The following is a 22,718-nucleotide window of genomic DNA, read 5'->3' as shown; positions in this document are numbered from 1 at the left end:
AGCTTGGGTGAAGTCCACATCCTTGTTAAAATCAGGAACCAAAATACCTCCTGTATGTAGCTGCAATACATACAGAGTGAATAGCTATGCATAAGCCTCTATGCACTTGATGAAATTAGAAAAAGGGTGCAAAAGGAAACCTGTAGTGACATCAACCTCAAACGACTGCAGTAGACTGCTTATCTATGCAGACTTTTGTATTAGCTGGTGGCACTCATTTTATAAATATGGTATTCACTCCAAATTTTAAAAAAAAATGGTGTTTTAGAAGAGAAAGCAATTGCAGGTTGAAAACACCACATTCCTGTTTAAATCCTTAGTAGGTAGACTCTAGGCAAGCCAGCTGGTCTATAATTCTCTTCTAAAACTGGGAATGAAAGGGACATGAAAGCTCCCACTCCAGGTTTTTATAAATCCCTATCAAAAACAAGATTTGGGGCTTGTTTTATTGTATTTTTAGAGAAGAAGGAGAGAATAGGGCATGCTATGCAACAACAGGTAATAGGAGGGGAGAGCTCTGGAGTGAACTGGTAAGGAGAGCAGGTTCTGGGGCAGGATTTACAACAGGAGCATGCTGCACCAGGCCCTGTGGGAAATAAAAAGTGGCAGCAACGCTAAATTGGGAGGAGCAGCCCCTCCTCATGTCCATTTCTACCCGTGAAAGAGCTGCTGGTAATTTGTCCCACTCACCCAGCTTGTTTTTGGCATCACACACAAAAAATCCACTTGAGAGGACAAAAAAAAGAGAAGGGATCCAACTTCTGACATCAGTATTGCAGTAGTTCCACATCCTTGAAATACTAAGCCACTTGTACATTGTATGGGTATGGAGGTTTTTTTGTTTTGTCTGGGTTTTTTTCCCTAGTAAGTCCCTCAAAAAAAATAAGGTTCTCCAGGAAATAAATTAGACTTCTCAAGGCTGTCTAAAATCTGGAATGCCTGAGAGGGCATTTGGGGACATGTTAGGGGGCATCTGTTCAGCATTTTAACAGATAATCTGACAAAGGAAAACACAAGTGTTTCTTGATGACAAAACTACAGAGCTAGGGAAAAAACCCCTTCATATGAAAGGCTGACTAATAAGCTTCATAGTCATGCAGAAAAATACTAACTGCATCATACAGTTGGTTTTAAATTACTCTGGCTTTTTCAGTACAGGGACCCGTGAGTCATTTTGCATAGCTGCAAGACATAGGATCAGTGGTCTATGAGAGCCAAAAGGCAAATAGAACATTAACAATTCCCAGGGAAAAATGGGGAAAACAGATTTAGACTACAGACCAATTCTATGGCATGCCCTCGTTTTGAATATTATGGTCCTTACAGTGCATCTCAGAAATTGTACAACACAGAGACAGAAACAGGAGAAAAAAAAAGCAAAAAGAATGATCAGAAATACAAAGTGGTTTCATCACAAGAGATTAGGTAACTTACTTTCCAGGCTGAAAACATCTCAAGGTGAGGAATACTATATCTGTAAAAGAGTGAAAGATTAATAGGGAGCAAGTAATTGCTGTTTTTGTAAAAATCAAAGCCCATCAGCACTCAGTGAAATCAGATTTAAACCAAACAGAAAAGAAACTCTGCTTTACACAGCACAGTTCCATCAGGGGCGTTCTTACCACAGGATATGGTAGAAGCAAACAAAACAGCTTCAAGAGACATGAGCTACACAGAGACTTGCCTTCAAAACACCTGCATTTGCATGATCCAAATGCAGCCTTTGTGTCAGGAGATTGCACAGCTCCGATCAGTGGAGGACAGGAGTGGGCACCAGTGAAGATCTAGAAGGATCACTAGCCAGTGTGGGAGACAGGGTGACCATCATGGTGATTCTTATATTCTTATTTCTATTGAAAAAAAAAAGCTAAGAGCCTTGCCAAATGGACTAAACCCCAGGTAGGTCACATCTAGAAATGGAGACTGAAACATCTTTATGTGCAGAAAGCCCAAAATTCACAATTCCTGAGAAAACACACCTTTAAATTATTTTTATTACAGTACAGTGACTTCCTCTGCAGGTGAAGGGTGAAAAAGAACTAAGGGTGGTAATGGATGCTTTTCCCATTGTCTTCGGCATTCAGATTGTTTGAGAGCAATAGCACTTCCAACTTCTTGCACAGAAAAACCCCACTTACCCAAACTTTGAAATGTTTCTTATCACCTTGTGAGCGTTTTGAGCTTTCTGCAGCCTGTGCTGAGGCACATCAGCAACTCAGGTGTTTCAGAAGAGATCTGTAATACTTCCTCCCAGAGGCACATTTTAAACCTGTCCTTCGCTCAGTCAGCCGGAGGCTGAGGTCTGCCAGGGCTGGGCATGCCCAAGCGCACTTCCTTCTGCGCTGTCACATCTGTAATACTGATAGGAAACCCTTCCCAGCAGCGAACGCTTGCCATCTACTCACCCCATTCTCCCGCTTAGCTCCACGGACCCGGCAGATCGGAGTGCCGCAGTGCTCCGAGCCGTGCCAGGCACGGAGACTGCCTGTATGTCATGCTGCACAGCTGGCAGCTGTGGCCGGCGGCCTCCGCGGCTCGGAGCAGCTCCAGCAGCCCGGCTTGCTCCGCTCCGCTCCTCCCGGCACGGCGGGAGCTGGCGCGGCCCCCGCCCGCCCGCGGCCCCCGGCCACACTGCAGCCTCAGGGCGGGCTGAGAGCTGCGCGTTTTCCGCCATGTGGAGGGGCAGGGGGGAAAAATGCATGCAGTCTTACATAAAATCTTCATGCGACCCTAAACCCCACCCTTTGCTCTTCCACGCAGCCATACGCACTAACTCCACGGCACTGTACCAGCAGAAATGTTTTCTACTTACCATGCTAAAATTATTTTGACATTGTTAATAATCCATCTTTGATGTTTAGGCATCAGCCACTGCAAACAAATTGACCCTTACCCGTATCAGCTGCACTGTTTAAAATGCTAGTTATCCTAAAATAATTAAGATTAACAACTGTATTTAAATTACAAAATTAAGCCAAACAAAAAGATTTGTTTTGGCATTAGATTTATATAGAAACTAATTTCACAATTAAAATAAAAATCTCATGCTCTAGAAATGTGCTTCCTCTGTGGGTTAGTAGGAGTAGAAAAGAATGTGTATCATTCTGTGTAAGGAATGAATTGAAAATTTCAGGGTTTAGAAGCTGTTCATGCAATATCTCATATCCTGAAAATGGAGTCGTAAGTCATCAGTGAGCAACTGGAAAAACAGCAACACAAAAATTATGCACTATGAATTTTAAATCCTCAATTTATTTCAAGTTTTGACAAAGGAAACCTAACTCTCCATTTCTCTTTCATCTTAAGGTTTTTTTCTCATTTCAAGGGTAAGTGGAAATTCCATTTGATTGAATATGGATTGTATCAGATGATTGCGCAGTGTCTTTATCATATATCCTTTGTTTGCTTACTGCAGCTTCACATTATGAAAGCAGCTCATAGCTACTAAAAGCTCTTGCTTTTTAGTTTTGAAAGTATGAACTCAAGGCACATGTGTGTCCAAGCCTGCACTGGCTGTGCTGAACTAGCACAAACCCAGGGCAAGGGTCTGAAACAGTAATGGGATGCAAATTGTTGTCTTAGGATTAAAAACCAAGGATTTGTGGATTTCTACCATCAACTTAATAGGAAACGAAATTGCAAAAAGTAAAAGGATATTTTTAGACTCCCTGTTTCATGTAAGACATTACAGAGGACTTATTCTGGTTGTGAGTCAGGAAGGTTGTGCTGCAAGCAAAGCCTTCTTATGGCAGGCCTGGTGTTTGTGGGAGCCAAGGAACCGAGCTGGACATGCCTCCTGCAGCTAGGCAAGGTCCTCACGCAGGGCCACAAACAAGAGGCCCCATGAGGAGAACAAACAGCGCTTTCAGCTTCCAGCAAACAGTGCACAAGTGAGGATTTCCTCTTGAATGTCAAGGAGGCAAGAAAGTTGTGGGTTCAATCTGGAATATTAATAAGTTCCCCAGGTTTCTGCAAATCTGCTTAGCTTTCTTTCATTAAGCAAATCAAATCAAATCAAATCAAATCACTTTTCATTTACACTTTTCGATGTAGCTGTGTTCCAAACAACTTCAATAGGGAAAAAGCCCTGCAGAGGTCAGATTAGTACCTACTTGGGGCTCTGAACATGCCTACTGATTTGGGGAAACACAGAAACGTTCAGGACCAGGATTTTTGGTAGCTTTACCAGCTACGAAAGAGTTGAGGCACATTTTTGCAACCCTCTTCTCTCTGTTCATGTACGTTAGTGACAATGAACTTGGGGATAATGCTACCAGCTCCTTTAAACTGGCCTGCTTATTTTTAAGTTTTAAGAAACTGTGCAAACAATTAGTTTATAGGGTTTTTTTAAGAAACGTTCCTAGTGAAACATTCAGACTCTTTCCCTGCTGTTTGACTTAAGGTATAAAAGTTAATTTTTTAATGTTATTTTTAACTCGAAGAAGAAAAGAAATTTTACTGTACAATAAACATTGAGTTAATTCTCAATTATTGACAAATGTACAGGTATGACGGCCCATAGAAAACTAAGTATTTTTTAACACCATTGTTCTATTGTCACCATCTAGTCACTTTGCTCCCAGCAACAGTAACCCTGCTGTCAGCTCCAAGACACTTGGTTTCAATTAAAAATTCCCAAATTCATGGAAGTGCAGTATGAGCAAGCTGCTCATGGGTGACCGGGTAGCTGCTGCGAAACCATGAGTGTGAAGGCCCACTCTGAAACAAGGGGGTACTAAGGGAAGATATACATTGAGGAAAGGGAAAGAAGAAGATTGATTCCCATGGCTGTTCAGTAAATCAGGGGCTCAACATACACATTGTCACAGCAAGATGAATGTGACCCAGCTTTGATGAAACATCAGCTCCCCATACCCTACTAAATTAACAGCTATGATTGTGAACTCTCCCGTATTTAATGTGTACTAAGGATGTGAAATCAAAAGAATTTTAAATTGATAAAAGCAAACCAAACTTGCTCGAGTACAAAAAAAAGTATGTCCTCTGAGAGTAACTAGATGCAACAGAACGAAAGCTTTATATTCAATTTAAAAATGCTATGAACACACAACCTTACCTCAAGCAGAACAACATTAATTGACATCCCTTTTATTTTCTCATCTGAGAAAGGAAGAAAAAGTCTGATATAAACATTTTGTTTGCCCACCCAAAAATATGAATGTGAGGCAAGACACTTTACAGGAAGGCACCATCACAGGAATCTGCTCTATTATTATTATCTCAATCTTCTGCCTCCTGTTATTGCATAACCGACAACTAAGAAACTCTGTGAATATTTTCACGATAAAGCTAATCAACTTTGGAACAGCACACTGAAAACCACAGCAATACAATTCTGGCAGATTATTTTCAGAGTTCACTCATCACAGCCATGAGAAGCAGTCTCTACAAGGTAAATTTCTGATACAACTTCAAGATTATCCAATTAGCACATTAATTTTTTTAGAAGATCAGCTTTTCTGAAAGCAATCTTCCTGTTTTATTTAAAGTACTGTTTGGCTCTTTCCCTGCTTCTTCCTCCTCATGTCAGCCATTTGCTCTGTACAACCCCCTCCCCCCCACAATTATCTTATTTGTGCTGTTCTACTGCAAGTCCACTAAATCAATAAAGTCTTTGAGAATTTTCAACTTGGTAGGCACGTTGTTTTTCAGCTCCAACAAGGATGTCACGAATGCTTTTATGCTAGCAACTTCATAATGATTTTTGCTCCCTTATAGCCCAAACCCCCAAATAAACACAACGCTGGGAGATGAAACTGCACAGGCAAGAACATGAAAAGCCCTAAGTGAAGGCAACATTTTCAGCGACAGAGCAGGTGATGCAAACACCAGGAAATACTCTTCAGTTTTGCCAATGCAGGTCTTCTCTTACAGGTAACAGTAACAAAATAGTCCATGGATTGGGATCTCTTCTCCATAAACATGGCGGTTTTGTCATGACTTGCAAAATCGAGAAATGAGGTCAAATATACAGAGCCTGACATTAACAGCCAATTATCATTCAAGGTTTTACCAAAGTTTGTCAGGTTTAGCCTTCTGCACTTAAATGTAGCTATTTTCAATAACTACAGTTTCATTCAAATATTTTCTTCAGAAATGACTGTCTGTAGAAACCTGCTGTGGGCAAGTCAGAGTATCAGTCTAAAAATACAGCTGGCACCATGAAATAGTTTTGAAAAAGTTATGGTTACTTCAGTGTCAGGCTCAGCTCTTCAGCCCTTTTCCCCTCAACAATTTAATAGTAATCCTGATATTACAAACCAAATATGCCAGCAATTTCAAGTTCCCAGCACATCATTTTCAGACAAAACAAAACGAGAGGTTGAGTTCTACAGGTAACTTTTAATGCAAGTCTTGAAAATTTAAGAAGATTCCGATATTCTTCCCTTCTCAGTACATGAGATTGCATTTATGTACATGTATTTTTACCTTATGCTATACGTTCATAATACCAGTTACCCTTCTCATTCTTAACAGCACAAATGGTTTATAGTCATGACACCTCACAATAGCCTTGTTTTTCATTTATGCAAAATTTAAAAAAAAAATAAGCATAAATACATTTTTTAATCTTCTGGCAAGTCAGGATTTTCTCCTCATTTATTAATAATTGTGTCTGGCACAGCACACCAAAGGTGCTGATACTCATGACTGATCTAGATGAAATTCAAGTTAGCTGACAGGAGGTAATTTTCTTCAGTTCTTCATTTGACTCTTACTCATCCCAGGTATCTCCATATTTATTTACTTTAACTAAAGAAAACAAAAGAAAAAACAAAACCAGTTATGTGATAAATTAAATGCTGAAGTTTATGATATATAGTGCCAAAAAGTATAATGAAATGCACTGTCATCTGAAGTGGTGTGTGGGCAGAGTCAGTCACAGCACAACAGACATGTAATTAAAACTGCTTTTGAATAAACGGGGAGAAGAGCTTGCTAATCATTTTACCTTAATGAATTAATATTCAATCAGGAGGCCTTACTGTGCTAATTCCTGCTCTACAAAATTTGTAATTGCCTTGAAACAAATGTAACACGTGGATAAGACAAAAACAATTGGAGGAAACAGGCAAAGAATGTTACAATAAATAATGAGGCTACATAATCTGGTTACATGCACGGCTGGATGGATTTGGGATAGTTAAAAACACATTCAAAGACAAACAAACAGAAATCAGTAATCCCTACTAGGAAACTACTCAGCCATTATTATTTGGCAGCTTCCTTTAGCATAGGATTGACTCAGAGAGGAAAAAACCCATGGTAGTGGTCTAATAGCTTTGTTCAGAAGTGTGCCACTGTAACTGAACAAGCAGAAAGTGAAAACAAGCTCTCTTGAAAGAGAGCTGCAAAGTCCTCTGTAATTGCCTGCCATCACTGGAAAGATTAAGGATGGCTCCATTTGATCCAGTGGGAATGCTGACACTAGTCAGGCACCCCTTTATAAATCCACTTGCAAGTTAATTATTAAGCTCACTGTTTATTACTAACTATGCAGCAGAACAAGCAAAATAGAACAAAATGCCTGGTCCTTGTTTCTGTGAGCTACCAGCAAACTGAGCATAATGCCCTGATTGGAGGGACTGATATTGCAGTGAGACACAACGAGAAGCTCTCTCAAAGTACGATTTGATTTCCATTTCTGTTAGCCATGGCAGCTGAACAGGCTGCACTCATTGCCTGGAAAATGGGCCAGACCAGATCACTATGCAGATGCACGTATTTGTGCTGCTGCAGGGAAGGGAGAAGGCAGATGGAAGTTAGGGATTGCTTAAAGCTGGTTCAAACATGGGTTTGTTTCCCTTCTGTCCTTGCAAGGGAGGGCAGAAATCACTGTCTCCTGTTTGCCAGGGACCCAGAGATAAGAGGATGAACCAAGGGGTAGTGACTGAGAAAGTAGGAACAAGAACACAGCAAGTAACATGTTCAGTTTGACACTAGAAGCTAAATCGGATCTTATCCCACAACATCAGTGTAATCCCTGAACCGCAGACTTAAATGAACTTGCATTTGTAAACCACTCTTGAATTTCTGTATGCCCTCCTCACTCTTTTTCCCCCAGAATGCGGAGAGATACTTTAAAAGGTCTATTTACAAATTTCACACACTGCTCAGTTCTATTCTCAAAGCCCAAGGACAGCCTTCAAACGGAACACAGAAGTATAAAAGCGAGAATGCAATATTTGAGCAACATTTTATAGAGGTCTTTTATATACCTCAAATAACTAAAGATAAAGTAACAAATGCACATTCTCATTTCACAGCAACCTTCGCCATGGAATATGGCAAGGTTTTCAGAACGCTGCTTAACGTTTCTGTGTATGGTTTGCAAGTGACATTTCCAGGCTATTTGCGGAGAAGTGTCTTGAAAAAGAACCACTGTGTAAATCCATGAAGTGTCAGCCGATGGAATTTAGAAGCAATCTGAAACCGCAGCTTCAATAATTTTTTCATGTCTCATTTGGCACAGTCACATGATAAGAGAAAGCCTTTTATCCTTCAAATAACAGATAAAAATCATTACACAAAAATTGTTTATAATTTTTCTTTCAAGACTGCAGATCTATCCAAAGATAGATGTTCTGCAGAAAGTAATTCACAAGCATCAAAGAGACTGACACTCTTAAGCAACGCTGTTCCAAAGCTTAGTGTTACTGCTTCAGAAATTTTTGCCTTCACACACTCTTCTGTACTCCTTACCACCCATTACGCCTGACAGGAGACAACAGCTATTCCTAAAAGTCTTGTTGCAACATGGCTGACAGGACAGGGCAGTGCACACAAACCCAAACAGTTCAAGGTGACAAGTCCGTCAGTGTTAAATGGTAAAACATTCCTCTTGCTACAATTGTTTTTACAGATGCCACATTAAATTAAAAAAATTCTAGAGCAAGCAATTATGAATTGCTTCTGTGTCTCGTTTCCAAAAAACTGATTGAGTCAAAAAGTTGTCTGAATGGCATCTTACTCTTTAGGACATTGCATTCTTATTTTGCTCTGTAAAGTTTTCTTTTTCACTGTGAAAACAAATCTCAATATTGCTGCCAAATACCATTTCCTTCCTCTGGGTTTTAATGTAGAAAATGAACCTCTACAAACAATGCCTCTATAGAAATCCACTAATTCCACATGAAACTATTCATGAAAATAAATACCCTCCCCTTCAAACCATCAACCATGTGCTCTATTTTGAGAGAACAATGCTATCTAAAACACACACCCTTCTCCCTTAGCTCTTCGGTATAGCTGTGAGCTCAGACAATTCTTTGTTGAAGAGGTTGCTCAATATACTCAATGAAGCAAAACTTACGAGCTTTTCAGTCTGGCACCAAGCAATATGGCTAGAGAAAAGGAGTTACAATTTTCTATTGGATGATGAAAATTTTTGAAAAAATAATTAATTTGAAACAGGAAACTACAGACTGTATGTATCACATATGAGACACCTGCAGATACTCCACATATAAATTGCTTAAAAGGTATGCAGAATTAAGCTTTGTGTTTGCAACCATTTTTAACATTATGGCAAATACCTGAATTTCCTAAGTATTGCTGTAAATCAGTAATTTAATCAATAAATTACCTTCCTTAGCTGGTTTTTCCTGTGAAAACTTGTTTGGAGTTTCTGCCTTTGGTGGTTGCATTACATCGTATGTCTGTCTGTGTTTATTCCTTAGCTCCTCGTATGTGATGCCTTTTTTTTTCTGACTTTCTTCTGGAATTGGAGCAGGTTCTGAAAACAAAACAAACAGGAAAGTACTAAATATGGCATAACACACCAAAATTTGGCTTCAACACGCTCTAGAACACCAGTTAATTACTGCTCAATCCCAAATTAAAAGGAGCATGAGAACTGCAATCCTAAATACAACAGTGAATGTATATGGTCTTCAGGTAATTAATTCATCCTTTTACTTTTGTCAAACTGCTTTGAAACACTGGCTGTTAATTAATTTTCTTCGTTTTGCCATAAGAATTTCTAACAGCCATGTAATAATTGATAGATAAAATAGCTCTGGTCACTTTATCTAAAATTTATGCTAATTATACATTTGAGATACATATGATTTCTGAAGAGAAATCTAAGTGAAGCTCAAGGGTTCACACTAAGGCTTTAAATTTTGCTTTCAAAGAATTAGGACAGTATCATATGATGCCTGATAAACATTTGAACCTTTTATCTATATTTATGATACAGAATCTTGGTTATATAATAAAGGTTTTACCAACTATTGATATTTGTGATGAAATGCAGTAACAATTTTCTTGACACATTTATATCTCATACTTTCATAGAACTATAACCAAGTTGAATGAAAGGGCTTTTTTAGTGAAATAAAACACTTTTCATAAGTAAGTTGAAATAACCCAAACTAATTCAAAGTACAAACCCCTGCATTTGATAGTAACTTCCTTCTTTGTGTACCAGAGACACCTGAATTCAGAATCCTGTGTTTGCCCTGCAATAGCTGAGGACAGTTCATACTGGAAGAAGGGAACAGCTGCATGGTACTTGAAAACCATTTTAGTTCTCTGTGAGAAAATCAGACTGTTGATGGATAGAACACAATATCCATTCAGATTCCAGGAGACATAATGCTTGTCACATTGTGAAAGTTTCTTAAAAAAGTTTAATGTTGTGGAGTTACAGCAGTATCCAGTTCCAGCCCCAACAAGAGTGGAACTGCAGTCACCTTGGAAGGGCCAGCAGGCAATTGGTAGGCTGTGGTTTATTCAGCACAGTGAAGGGATGGCACAGTCCCCTCTCCTTCAGTCAAAGAGAACTTTCAATCAGGCTGAGTTTTTTGCAGGTTTGGTTCCACAACAGACTGCACCTTGTAAGTTAATTCAGGATCTTTACTAGCAATTAAAGCCATTTTCAGTTAGAAAATCCTGAATCTAGTTGACAGAACACAAAATAAAAATTATATTCATCTTCTGTGGGAAAACAATTCTTGTAATACCTTCAGCTCTTTCATTCAAAACCACTATATTGTGCTGTGTGTGTTTGCAGAGGGTGAGAATACATGGGCTTCGTAAGAGCAGTATCTAAAAGAAAGGCAAGAGTCTTTGCAGTACAAACTGTTAAATACCAAGACTCACCTTGAGCACTGTAATCAGTAATTCCTGTAGGTGAAGATTCATTCAGAGAAGCACTGAATGGAACAGGTTCATAACTTGAGAGGGCTCTATCTGTTGAGCTGTAATCATCTGAGTAGCTAGAAGAAGGTGGGAATCCAGCTCTTGGAGAAGATGGCTCAGTAAATGACTGAGAAGGCAAGTCTGAAAATTCAGATTTACGACTGGAACGGCTGGAATAGAACAGAACTAAATATTAAATACGAAAATACTGCAGTTAAAAATGGAACTGTAAGAGTAACAACACTTTCAATTAAAGAAAATGTTCTTTCATTTTAAATAGTTTAGTTTCCAACTGAATAATCATCTTAAACTTTTTTTTGGATGTTTTGGGTGTAAAAATTTCTATAGTCCCTTCCCTAGCATTCTTCTCTTCCTCAGAGAATTTTAGCTCATACCTCCAGAACAGGAGAGAAAAGAGACAAACATATTGCACTTTACAAGAACTGAAGTTACAATCCTTTTTCCCAAGGAACCTTCAGACAAAAACACCCCACATCAGACACAAATAGTACATAGTGTGCCCCTGTAACTAGTGGTAGTATAAACTATAGTTAATTTCAAAAGCCTTTTAGGAAGAATTTGATATTTAAAACCCTTCACCATTAGAAGGTGCTGTAATTGATCGGGACTGAACAGCAGAAGGAGACCAAACAAGTATCTTAGGAAAATTAAATCATGAAAACGAATCAAGTTGCTGAATTCTTCAAAAATAATAATGAATTTCTCTCTAGAGAGAGAAAGGTAATATCATATAAAGAATATTCTGGAAATTGGTGCCAGATATTTTAAATTATTCACTATATTCTTAGAATGGCCACTACACAACATGTCCCTCTATCAGGAATGCCACCACTTCATGTCACTAGAACATCTCTAGAGTATTTCTTAATTTTTTACTTTTAATTTCTGCTTAGGTGAACTTCTGGTTTCCTACGAAAACCATTTTCAATTAGTCTTTATTTAATTCTCATAATAAATATACAGAACAAAGCTACTTTATTGCCTCAATTATGCTTTTAAAATACGTGCAAACACCGCTTTAGGAAACAACCTAATTTTTTAGCTCCCTGTGAGTTTTTAACTGCAAATCAAATTACCAAAATACATTCATTAGTAGACATACAATGCCCACGAAAGTGTAATGATTTCTGTTGCTGGGTTAAAAGGGCAGCATGTATGGATAATAATACAATTGAAATTAATTTAAATTATTTATTCAACCAAGGAAAAGGAATTTATTGCTTAGGGAATAAAACTTCACAGATATAATTGGCCATTAATGGTTGAAGGAATTTATTGGTGTGACAGATGATGGTACTTAGGTTTTCATGTAAACACAATTAATGAGCATGACAATTTCATATTAGAAATTGGGGGGGGTGAAGGGACAAGTCCAACTCAAATTCAGCTGATTCTATACAGTAAGTGTATGAAATGGAAATGCCTGAAATTTTTTGATGTCATAAAACCATAAACATTTCAGAATAAAGGTAGATCTTGCAGAAAAAAACCCCAACTGTCATAAATCTGAATATATAGTGTAATTCAGAGTTTAAGCAAATCCTTTATAAACATGTAACAAATCTCAGCACATACACAGGAGGACTACCACTCACTATCCAAACATTATTCTCCCAGTTTTGAATCAAGGGTTTAAGTGACATATTCTGAAAGCAGCTTGCAATTAAAAACCAGCTGAAGTAGAAAACATTCTGGAAGAAAACAGGAAATAGTTTTAAGAACCTGATGAGTTTCTCATATGTACAGCATAAAGCTGTTACAGATGTAAAGGATTTAAACAAACAGCAGTAAGTTTGACCACCATGCTTCTTCCTGCACTGATATTGTTTACTGAGCTCTTTCCTTTGATAAACACTGAAATCATTTCCACCCTCTTCCTACTTCAATCAAACTAAACTATGGGAAAAACTTCCAGAATGTAACACTATTTTATGTCAGTTAATTTAGTTTACTTCTAAAGTAAGGAGGCAACTTGTGCTGTCACACTTCTGTACGTAAATTCCATGGGAAACACTCTTAATTTTAAAAGGAATACAGTTTGCTCAGTAAAATGTTTATTTTTCTACTCCTCAAAGTGATCAGTTGTACGTAAAGAGCTCAAAATATGTATTTTATAGATTGCCAACTGATACGAATACAGATTGCTGAAAGTGGTAGATTTGAGGTAGTGGGGAATGAGGGAAAGTGCAGCTCTGAAGCTACACCTGGAAAGCTACAGAAGTAGTATTGATCTGTTAGTGTTTAAAATACCTTATTCAGAATAAGTTTTGAATTGATAAGACACTTAAATTCTTACTTAGGTGAACTATGCCTCTGAGCTTGTCGTAGAACATCTCCTATTGGAGAATCCTTCAGTTTCTTAAATTTCTCGCTACAGATTGGCAAGTAGGATATCTTTCCAGCCAGGTAGCCACACATTCCAGCAACTTTTTAAAAAGAAAAAAGGATGGGTTTACATGCTGTACTATAATATCCACATTGTTTTAAAATAATAACTTAAAATAAATCATGTAGTATCTTGAATAAAAGAAAGCAAACCAGTTTAGAGCTAAACCAAAAACATGCAGTAATCATCTCTGCTTCTTCTGCAGACAAAGGGTACTAAAACCAAATGCAACAGCTGAACAGAGACATAAAGCAATGACTTAGACATGGTGTGAGCACACAGGATTTCAGCTAGTACTTGGTGAGTGAAAGGTGACGAAAAAAAAAGAAAAAAAAGAACTGCATCATTTTTTTCCAAGATCCAGAAATCACAATTTACTTTCAAAGATGACAAACCAATCAGAAATAAATAGAGGCAGTAAATTCTGCTAATTTAATCCATCAGAACAGTCAGATCCTGAAAAGGCTTTCCTAGTATGAAAAGAGGTCTAAATCAACTTAGCAGTAGGCTCAGTATCTTCTGTAAAGGATTCTGTGATTTGGCTGCCAGAGGGCAAACAACTGAATTAGCTTGCCATCACTAAGCAAACGCTTTCAATTTAGTGCATGAGCTACTTCCATCTGCTGCAAAGGACATAAGAATAAATTACCAAGATAGCTCTTTCTGGGCTTAAAACTTATGATTTCCATCAACTGGCTCCTTCCAGTTTTATGACTGAGTCAGTGGCACATGAAGGATTCCGTGGGAATTAACCATTTTCTTGTTACCTTTGTAGGAGAAAACGACTAGACCCCTCTTTCATGTGCAATGAGTATTTCCTAAATGTAAAGACTAAGAGTCTTCATCATCTGCAAGTCAGGAAAGAGTTAATTATCCCTAACATTAATCCTCTGCAATTCTCAGCTGCAGATTACATTGCCAATATACAGGGAACCAATAAAAAGGGGATTTTACCCTAGGCTGCTCTACTGGTATTGAAATTGTGATTCCTGTTCTAAAGTCTTATTTTCAAAAGAAGGGTAAAAGTCCTTTTCCAAGGGAATAGATAAGAACAGCCACTACTACGAGTGAAGTTTACAAATGAGGAATGTAAGGGTTTAGCTGTTTAGCAGGTTAAAAAAACCCAAACACCTCATATACAATAAATATGTGCAGAGAGAAAAATTACCAGCCCTTAGATTGGCCTAAGAAGAATTCAAACTAAGTACTTAGCAAAATAAAGCTTAACAGAAAAATTGATTACTCTTTTGCATAAATTAAAAAGAGAAAGTCTCCTTTTCTTGAGGCTTTCTAGTAAAGAAAAGAGGAAGTATCTCTCTGGAAGGTGTTTCACTCAAAGTAATCACTGGCCAAAGTATTCGGTTTATTTTATTACAGAACTAACAGCCAGATGATCCATGTTTTTGAACTTAGCACAGTAGATCAGGTATTGTTCTTTGCTTCTCCTGTGATAAGAAGCTGATTAGACATGGCCAGGTCCCACTGCAGACTAACATGAAGTATCTACAGGCACAGGGATTTTGCCCTTCTTTGTCAGACAGAGAGAGGACCAATAGCTCTGCAGTTGAAGTTGCTGTGTTGAAGGGGATGCTGTCAACATAGTGCATCAGCCACAACTAATTAGAAGGTTCACTAAATTGTCAAGAGTACCTAGAAAACTACTGAGGAAAGTATGTAATTCTTACAGGCAGAACATCCTGGCCAGCTCAGCTGCACCTTATTTTTTCCCCTGATTTCAATAAATTTGTTCTATTAAGTAAGAAGAATGTTGCCCTTATGTGTAGGAGTGATTGGGGAAAAGGCAGTTCTATTATTTATTAGAAATGTTTGTGTTACACCATTGTTTGGTGTTCAAAGAAAGTAACCAGATTTTAGAATAAACAACTGGAGTCCTAGTCTCTCACATTCATTTATCTGCTCAAACAATACTTCCTTGACCACAAATCATGGGGTTTACCCTCTTCCCCTGAAGTAAACTGGCTGTATCTGCACAGATTGGCAAGATGGCAACTTCCTGTTTTACTGTCTTGTATTACATTGAAAAGGTTAATTTATTAAGTTAATAATTTATTTTTGATTATACTTAATCCAAAAATCATTCACATGAAATTGCTTTTTTCCTACAATTGTACATACATAATGTCCAGGGGAAAAAAAGTAATTAAAATAGCCTGAATGGAACATGTGAGATACATGAATAAATACCTTCCAATTAGGAAGGGAGGGGTGGGTGTATTCTGGCAATGTAATTTAAAATAAGGTTGCACAGTCTCTATTTACAAACCTCTTATCTTAAATGATTATGTTACATTTATCAAGCAATTTTAAACAAACCTTATAAACAAAAGTTGTCCAAACTGTGCAGTAGAAATTCAGACAGTGAATAAATCATTGAATCATAGAATGGCTTGGGTTGCAAAGGGACCTTAAAGATCATCTAGTTCCAACCCTGCCATGAGCCCCCCAGTAAATCTGATTGTTCAGGGCTCATCCATGCTGGCCTTGAACACTTCCAAGAATGAGGCATCCACAGCTCTTCTGGGCAACCTGTCCAGTGTCTCACTGCCCTCAGTAAAGGATTTCTTTCTAATATCTAATCTAAATCTCTCATCTTTTAACTTAAAACCATTGGTCACACTGGGCATTAGGAAAAGCTCCATAAAAACAACATACAGCATGAACACAAGCTGAATTTATATGTAGCTTTTACTTACATGCAACTTTAATAAAAGAGCCAAATCTTGAGCTGTCTCTTAGAACACCTGAAAATGAGGATGAAATCAGACATTAAGATATATGATATTACATAAGATATATGTAATCAGATATTAAGAATGAAGTTGAAAAACCTCAACTGCAGTTGGAAAACCTCAACCTTCTATGTTTGTAAAAGCAGGTTACTCTTTTACACTTCACATTAAAGAAAAATTTAAAAAAACCCCTAATATCTGAATTCCCCATAAAACTAAAAAAATCTAGGAATTATCACTTTAATCATATTTAATCACAGGGTTATTAACACACTGAGAACATATTATTTTATAATCAGTGAGATATTGTACTTGTCACACAGCATAAAACACACATGAACTTGATTTTAAGTTCAGCTCTTTTTTTATGTTGAGGAACTGCAAATCATGTCGCTGCAGACTCTGAACTTCTTCTAGTTACAAGTAGATTGGACATTATATTGTCATAATAATTTACCTAACAGGAGAAAGATATTTCAACTGAGCAAATCAAAATGAAACTGAAGTATTTTTACACTTTACCTTTTCTAATTAAGAAACTAGTACCAAGCATGCTCACTGCAGCCAAAGGAAAAGCTGTGAAGAAGAAAAAAAGCTGTTTAAAATACAATTTTCAGTATTTTCAACCACATTTAACAAATATGCATTAAAATGACAGCTGCTATGCCTTCCTAAGCTCATTTGTATACTACAAGGATATATATAAAATAAACTGTATATGAATTATCGAACATTGTCAATTCCAGTTTTGAAGACCTACTACAAATTATGTGGTATTATGTTAATGAGCCATCCTGCCTGCATTATACTTCATGCTTCCTGAAATACAAAAGCCAGTGTGAGATGGAATAAAGCTCTCCAGACAAGACTTCAGGTCTAGCTACAACTGCTACAGCATTAAGGTGCAGAACGTTAAGCTAGAGAGGCACACACAGCTCTTCACAACAGGAGGAAGTTACACAGAGGCCAGCGCCTCTAAAAGTTGTTGACAACCAAAACTCTTGATATTTTAATACAATAACTTTGGAAAAAAATTAACTCTTATAGAGCTATAAAGCACATTGATTAAAATTAGGCAATGTTTTACTCACCAACAATATAAAAAAACAGGGCAGCTTTTTCTTTAGCTTACAGATCAAATTATACAACCTGGGGTTAGGGTCAGGAATTCTCTCATTCTCAGGAATGAGGAAACAACATTCTGGGAGACCATCACTGCCTACCACAACCTGCTTAACAGTTCAAGTCAATTTTTATTATATTGAAAGGCTTTGTGTGGAAAGAAGCATTTGGAGATCGCAAAAAGAAAGAATGCTTCTTTCGAGCAAAGATAATTATTTTATTGGGAATATTACTGTGCAACTACTCATAAGGACCACCACCCCTGCACAAGATACAGGGACAATGAAGTAACAAACATGACAGAAGGCTGAAGTTATTTACATCAAAGATTTAGATATGTCATAATGAAATTTAATTTCATGCAAGTCTGAAAAGGTAGATATTACAAACAGGCTCAGTGACTTCTAGGAGAGAAATTTTTGCAACAGCACTAGATGGTTGAAGTGTTTTGATGCACACAGTTTGCTAATTAAGTTCATATTTGAAGACAAATTATATTTTTGGAGTGTAAAGTATTAAAGAATACTTTGCAAATGAACAGCTAATTCCCTCACAAATTCTGACAGGTCTAAACTAGGTAAGGAGTCCAATCAGCATCTCAGGGTAAATGTGACTGGATGTGACTTTTAAGAAGAAATATTGGCTCCTTGGTTCAAAGCAAGATTACAGCAAAACTCCAGAACAGAGAATAAAACTTTCAACCTATTAGATACAAAAAATCTGATGCTTTTAGAGATTCCAGACCTGGATTTCCCAAAATTTACTGTTCTAGATTTTTTGAGATATGACAGCACAGATTTGAACTAAATTGTAAAAGAAAAACAAAACCAAAAAAAATCCAACAACAACACAAAACAACAACAACACAAAACAACAACAACAACACAAAACAACAACAACAACACAAAACAACAACAACAACACAAAACAACAACAACAAACAACAACAACAAACAACAACCAACAACAACCAACAACAACCAACAACAACCAACAACAACCAACAACAACAACAACAACCAACAACAACAACCAACAACAACCAACAACAACAACAACCAACAACAACAACAACCAACAACAACAACCAACAACAACAACAACCACCACCACCACCAACAACAACCAACAACAACAACAACCAACAACAACAACCAACAACAACAACCAACAACAACAACAACCAACAACAACAACCAACAACAACAAAAAACAACAACAACAAAAAACAACAACAACAAAAAACAACAACAACAAACAACAACAACAACAAACAACAACAACAACAACCAACAACAACAACAACCAACAACAACAACCAACAACAACAACAACCAACAACAACAACAACCAACAACAACCAACAACAACAACAACCAACAACAACAAAAAACAACAACAACAAAAAACAACAACAAAAAACAACAACAAAAAACAACAACAACAAAAAACAACAACAACAAAAAACAACAACAACAAAACAACAACAACAAAAAACAACAACAACAAAAAACAACAACAAAAAACAACAACAACAAAAAACAACAACAACAAAAAACAACAACAACAAAAAACAACAACAACAAAAAAAACACCCAACAAAGCAAGGGGAGGGAGGATGTATAAAGGAAAATATGTTCAAAAATTATTAGAGGATTGCAGTCTAACCCTTAGACCTAAGGGTTAGACAGACCTAACACAAATATTCCATATATCAAAGCCAGGCTGTACTAGTATGTGACCATATAAGTGACCTGAAATGGTAACTAAAAATTTTAAAAAATAGCTGAATAGAAATTGGATTATTACCTAAAAATTAGTATGAATTATTGAAATGTAGGGGGAAAAGAAACCCAACAAAACAAACTTAATAATATCAGAAAACATCAATGCTATGGGCAAAGAGTACTTTTTCTGCTTTAGGAACAAAATAAATCTGGGGAAAATAATGGAAGGCTGATATATCAAGAGCATCTAAGGATGGTAATATAATGTACCCAAGTCAAAATTGTTTTATGGGAAGAAGTTGTATCAGTATGATTTGATTTTGTTAGCAAGATTAGAAGTGCGAAGGATAAAGCTGAATTTTTGTTGTAGTGTGAATTTTTAAGAGTGTAAGAATTTATATGATAATAAGACTACAAACTAGTAACTCCAGTAAAGCATATATTAAACTGAATTCTGAAATGACTAATGGCAGAAGCTGTCAAGAGAAACTATGTCAAAACACAGATGGTTTGTAAGAATGAGTAAAATTTGCTACAAATTGAAATTTGAATAAACAGACCGAAAATAAACAAATTTATAGTAACTTCAATAAATAACAAAAGCTGTCACAACACAAAGTGAGGATTTGAGGGCAGTCAGCCTCTTGCAAAGGGGAGTTCAAGCAATATGAATTTAATGCAGAGAATGCAACAGTTTAGTATGTGTATGCTGAGCAGGGAAACAGAGAGAGGAGACACAGAAAACAGTGATGGACTTCAGGCTCCCCCAGCAAGCTAACAGCACAGTACACAACCCATGAAAAAAAATAATCTGTTACTGTTGTAGCTCTCTAGAGAGAAATGACTCAAGAAACAAACTTAGGGCTTTCAAATAACACCTACATGTTGTTTCTTCAGTTACTATACAAAGATGTACAGGACAATGAGCTACATTGCCAAGCAGCAGAACAGCTCAGGAACAAATAACTTTCTCTCCTTTTGTCTTCCAGAAGAGAGATTATCAACAAACCATAACCAATCATCATTGTAAAACTAATGCACCTGCCTCTTTCACTTATAAAATTATACAGAAAATGGCTATGTTTTAGAAATATTCTGAAGAATTCCAGGTGTTTGTGTAAAATGGATGAGGAGAATGTCAAACCAATGGAGAAAGACAAAACAGAACTTTGAATCATTAATACAAAATCACAATGCCTCAGGAGCTGTCCCTGAAAGTACTGGCTTCCGTGAGAAATCAGAGCCCCAGAGTGCTAAAATTAGAAAATCAGCTGCTAAATTCTTCATCTGTCCTGGTTTTTGCCAAGACACCTATCAGCATCAGGAGTAACCTAGCAGTGTGTGATAAAACAGCAGGCAACACCCACATCAGAAGGCTTGTTCAAACCTCCCGACCAAGTGTACAAAAGTCAAGCATGCCTTGAACCTTAGGGTTACAGAAACCATGCACAGACAGCAATTTTCTCCAAAAGTTGAACAGAGTCACTACTTATTTTTCTCTTCACAAGTCTCCATAAAGATGAAAAGCAATGGCTGTGAGTTAAACTACTTCATTCTTGCATGTTAAAGATAACAATAAAAATTGAAAATAAAAATGCAGAAATAACACAAAAAAGAAAATCCGGTAATATAAATGAGACTCATAAATCAGATTTATTTTCAGACTTTTAATAAGCACATTAACTTAAAATATGAAGAGATGTTTTTATAAGGCATTAAACTTAGAAACTGCATTGCACCTTTTACGAAAGTGCTGCAAACTCTTAGTAAATACTACCAGGATTAGCATTTGTTGGGACACAATTCTAGTACATTTGAAGCTTGTTATGCACTGTTGTGCGGTATTGACCCAGGCCTCGGTAATGCCTCAGGTAACAGCAAAAGCTAAGGGGGGAAGAAACACAACCAAGTTTACCAGCAAAGTGAACTCACCTCTATAGCGGAAACTCTCTTCAGCACATTCCTTGAGGAGTCTTCTTTCCTCCTCTGTCGGAATATAAGGCTTAGGTACTTCCCTCTTTCATTAGGGAAATAAATTGGAAAAGAATGGATAAAATAATAGTTGGGGGGGCATTTTTCAATCAGAAAACTTAACGTCTAACTTTCACACCTTATAGTTTCTCTGCTTTCACCCAGCTATACTTAAGAAACCAGTGCCTTTTGTCCATAAATGTCACATGAAATATATAATTTTAAAAAATCCAGCGCTTCTAAAAATGGTATGAAAGAGCAGGAAATACTTTCTGCATAGTCAGATCCCAACTCAGCTCAGTTCTTTTATTTCAGAAAAGCCTGCTCTGGTCCCTCCAACCAGCCTTCCAAATAGCTGACATCTGACTGACATTAAGTGCCTTTTTAAAGTATTTCTCAGGGTTTCAAAGACAGCAGGGTGTGTTGTCGGTTCACACAGATGTAACTCAGCGAGAGCTGACCGCCTGTTTCGCCCTGTCCGCCGTGAGGGCCGCGCCGCCGGCACCGGCCGGCCCGGAGAGGCACAGCTGTGAGCAGGCCATCACTTCCACCAGGGGAACTGAGAATCGAAGAATCAACTGCGTTGGAAAAGACTTCTGAGGTCATCTAGGACTGAACACCACTCTGTCAACCTGACTGTGGCACTAAGTGCCATGTCCAGTCTTTCCTTAAACACCACTAGGGACAGTGACTCCAGAACTTCCCTGAGCAGTCCATTCCAATATCTAATGACCCTTCCTGTGAAGGAATTCCGTCTAATGTCTAATTAAATCTCCCCTAGCACAGCTTAATACTGTGCGCTCTTGCCCTATCACTAGTTGCCTGGGCGAAGAGGCCGATCCCCACCTGCTAACAACCTCCCTCCAGGGAGTTGTAGACAGTGATAAGGTCTCCCTGAGCCTCCTTTTCTCCAGGACTAACAATCCCAGCTTCCATAGCCACTCCTCCTAGGACTTGTACTCCTGACCCCTCACGAGCTCCGTGCCCTTCTCTGGACTTGCTCCAGCACTTCAGGGCCCACCCCGAATTGAGGAGCCCAAACCTGAACGCAATACTTGAGGTGTGGCCTCACCAGTGCCGAGGAGAGGGAGACGGTGACTTCCCTGGTCCTGCAGGCCACACTATTCCTGATACAGGCCAGGATGCCATTGGTACCTGAGCGCAGCGTTGGCTCACGGTCAGACACAAACACCTCCTTACCTCCTGCCAGGACCCCCCGCCCAGCCCCAGAGAGGCCTCAAGGGCACCGGCCCCGGGGAAACGCAAGGCAGGGGCGGCCGAACGGCTAACAGGAATCCCTTTTCCCCGGCCCGAGCCCGCCGCCCCGCTCCCCGCCTCGCCCCCCCAGCCCCGCTAGGTTTCCCCGCGGCAGCACCGCCGAGCCAGCGCAGTTACCTCGGCCGCGTCGCCCCCGGGGCCGGGGCCCTGCCCGGCCTCCATGGCCGCCGTGACCCGGAACTGCGCGCGGCGGCGCGGTGCGCATGCGCGCAGCCCCGACTCCCGCGGCCGGCCGGGCCTCGGGAGGGGGGGGCGCGGCGGGAGCGCCCGCGGCAGGACGGGCCCGGTGAGGGGGCA

General features: G+C 38.5%; 1 protein-coding gene across 1 annotated transcript; it reads right to left on the bottom strand.

Annotated features, from left to right (window-relative positions):
* Positions 1-6,343: 6,343 nt before the first annotated feature.
* On the bottom strand, positions 6,344-22,666 carry OCIAD1 (OCIA domain containing 1). Its single transcript, XM_063401912.1, has 8 exons — positions 22,539-22,666; positions 21,105-21,189; positions 16,846-16,899; positions 16,288-16,335; positions 13,484-13,613; positions 11,128-11,336; positions 9,608-9,757; positions 6,344-6,774 (listed from the first exon to the last, which is right to left on the bottom strand). The coding sequence occupies exons 1-8, from the start codon at positions 22,581-22,583 to the stop codon at positions 6,737-6,739; spliced, it is 759 nt and encodes a 252-aa protein (XP_063257982.1). The 5' UTR covers positions 22,584-22,666; the 3' UTR covers positions 6,344-6,736.
* Positions 22,667-22,718: the final 52 nt, after the last annotated feature.

Source organism: Prinia subflava, chromosome 7, assembly GCF_021018805.1.
Source record: "Prinia subflava isolate CZ2003 ecotype Zambia chromosome 7, Cam_Psub_1.2, whole genome shotgun sequence".
In the NCBI taxonomy this organism is placed as follows: Eukaryota; Metazoa; Chordata; class Aves; order Passeriformes; family Cisticolidae; genus Prinia; species Prinia subflava.
The sequence above is the reverse complement of the archived record's forward strand: the minus strand, read 5'-3'. Positions and strand labels throughout refer to the sequence as shown.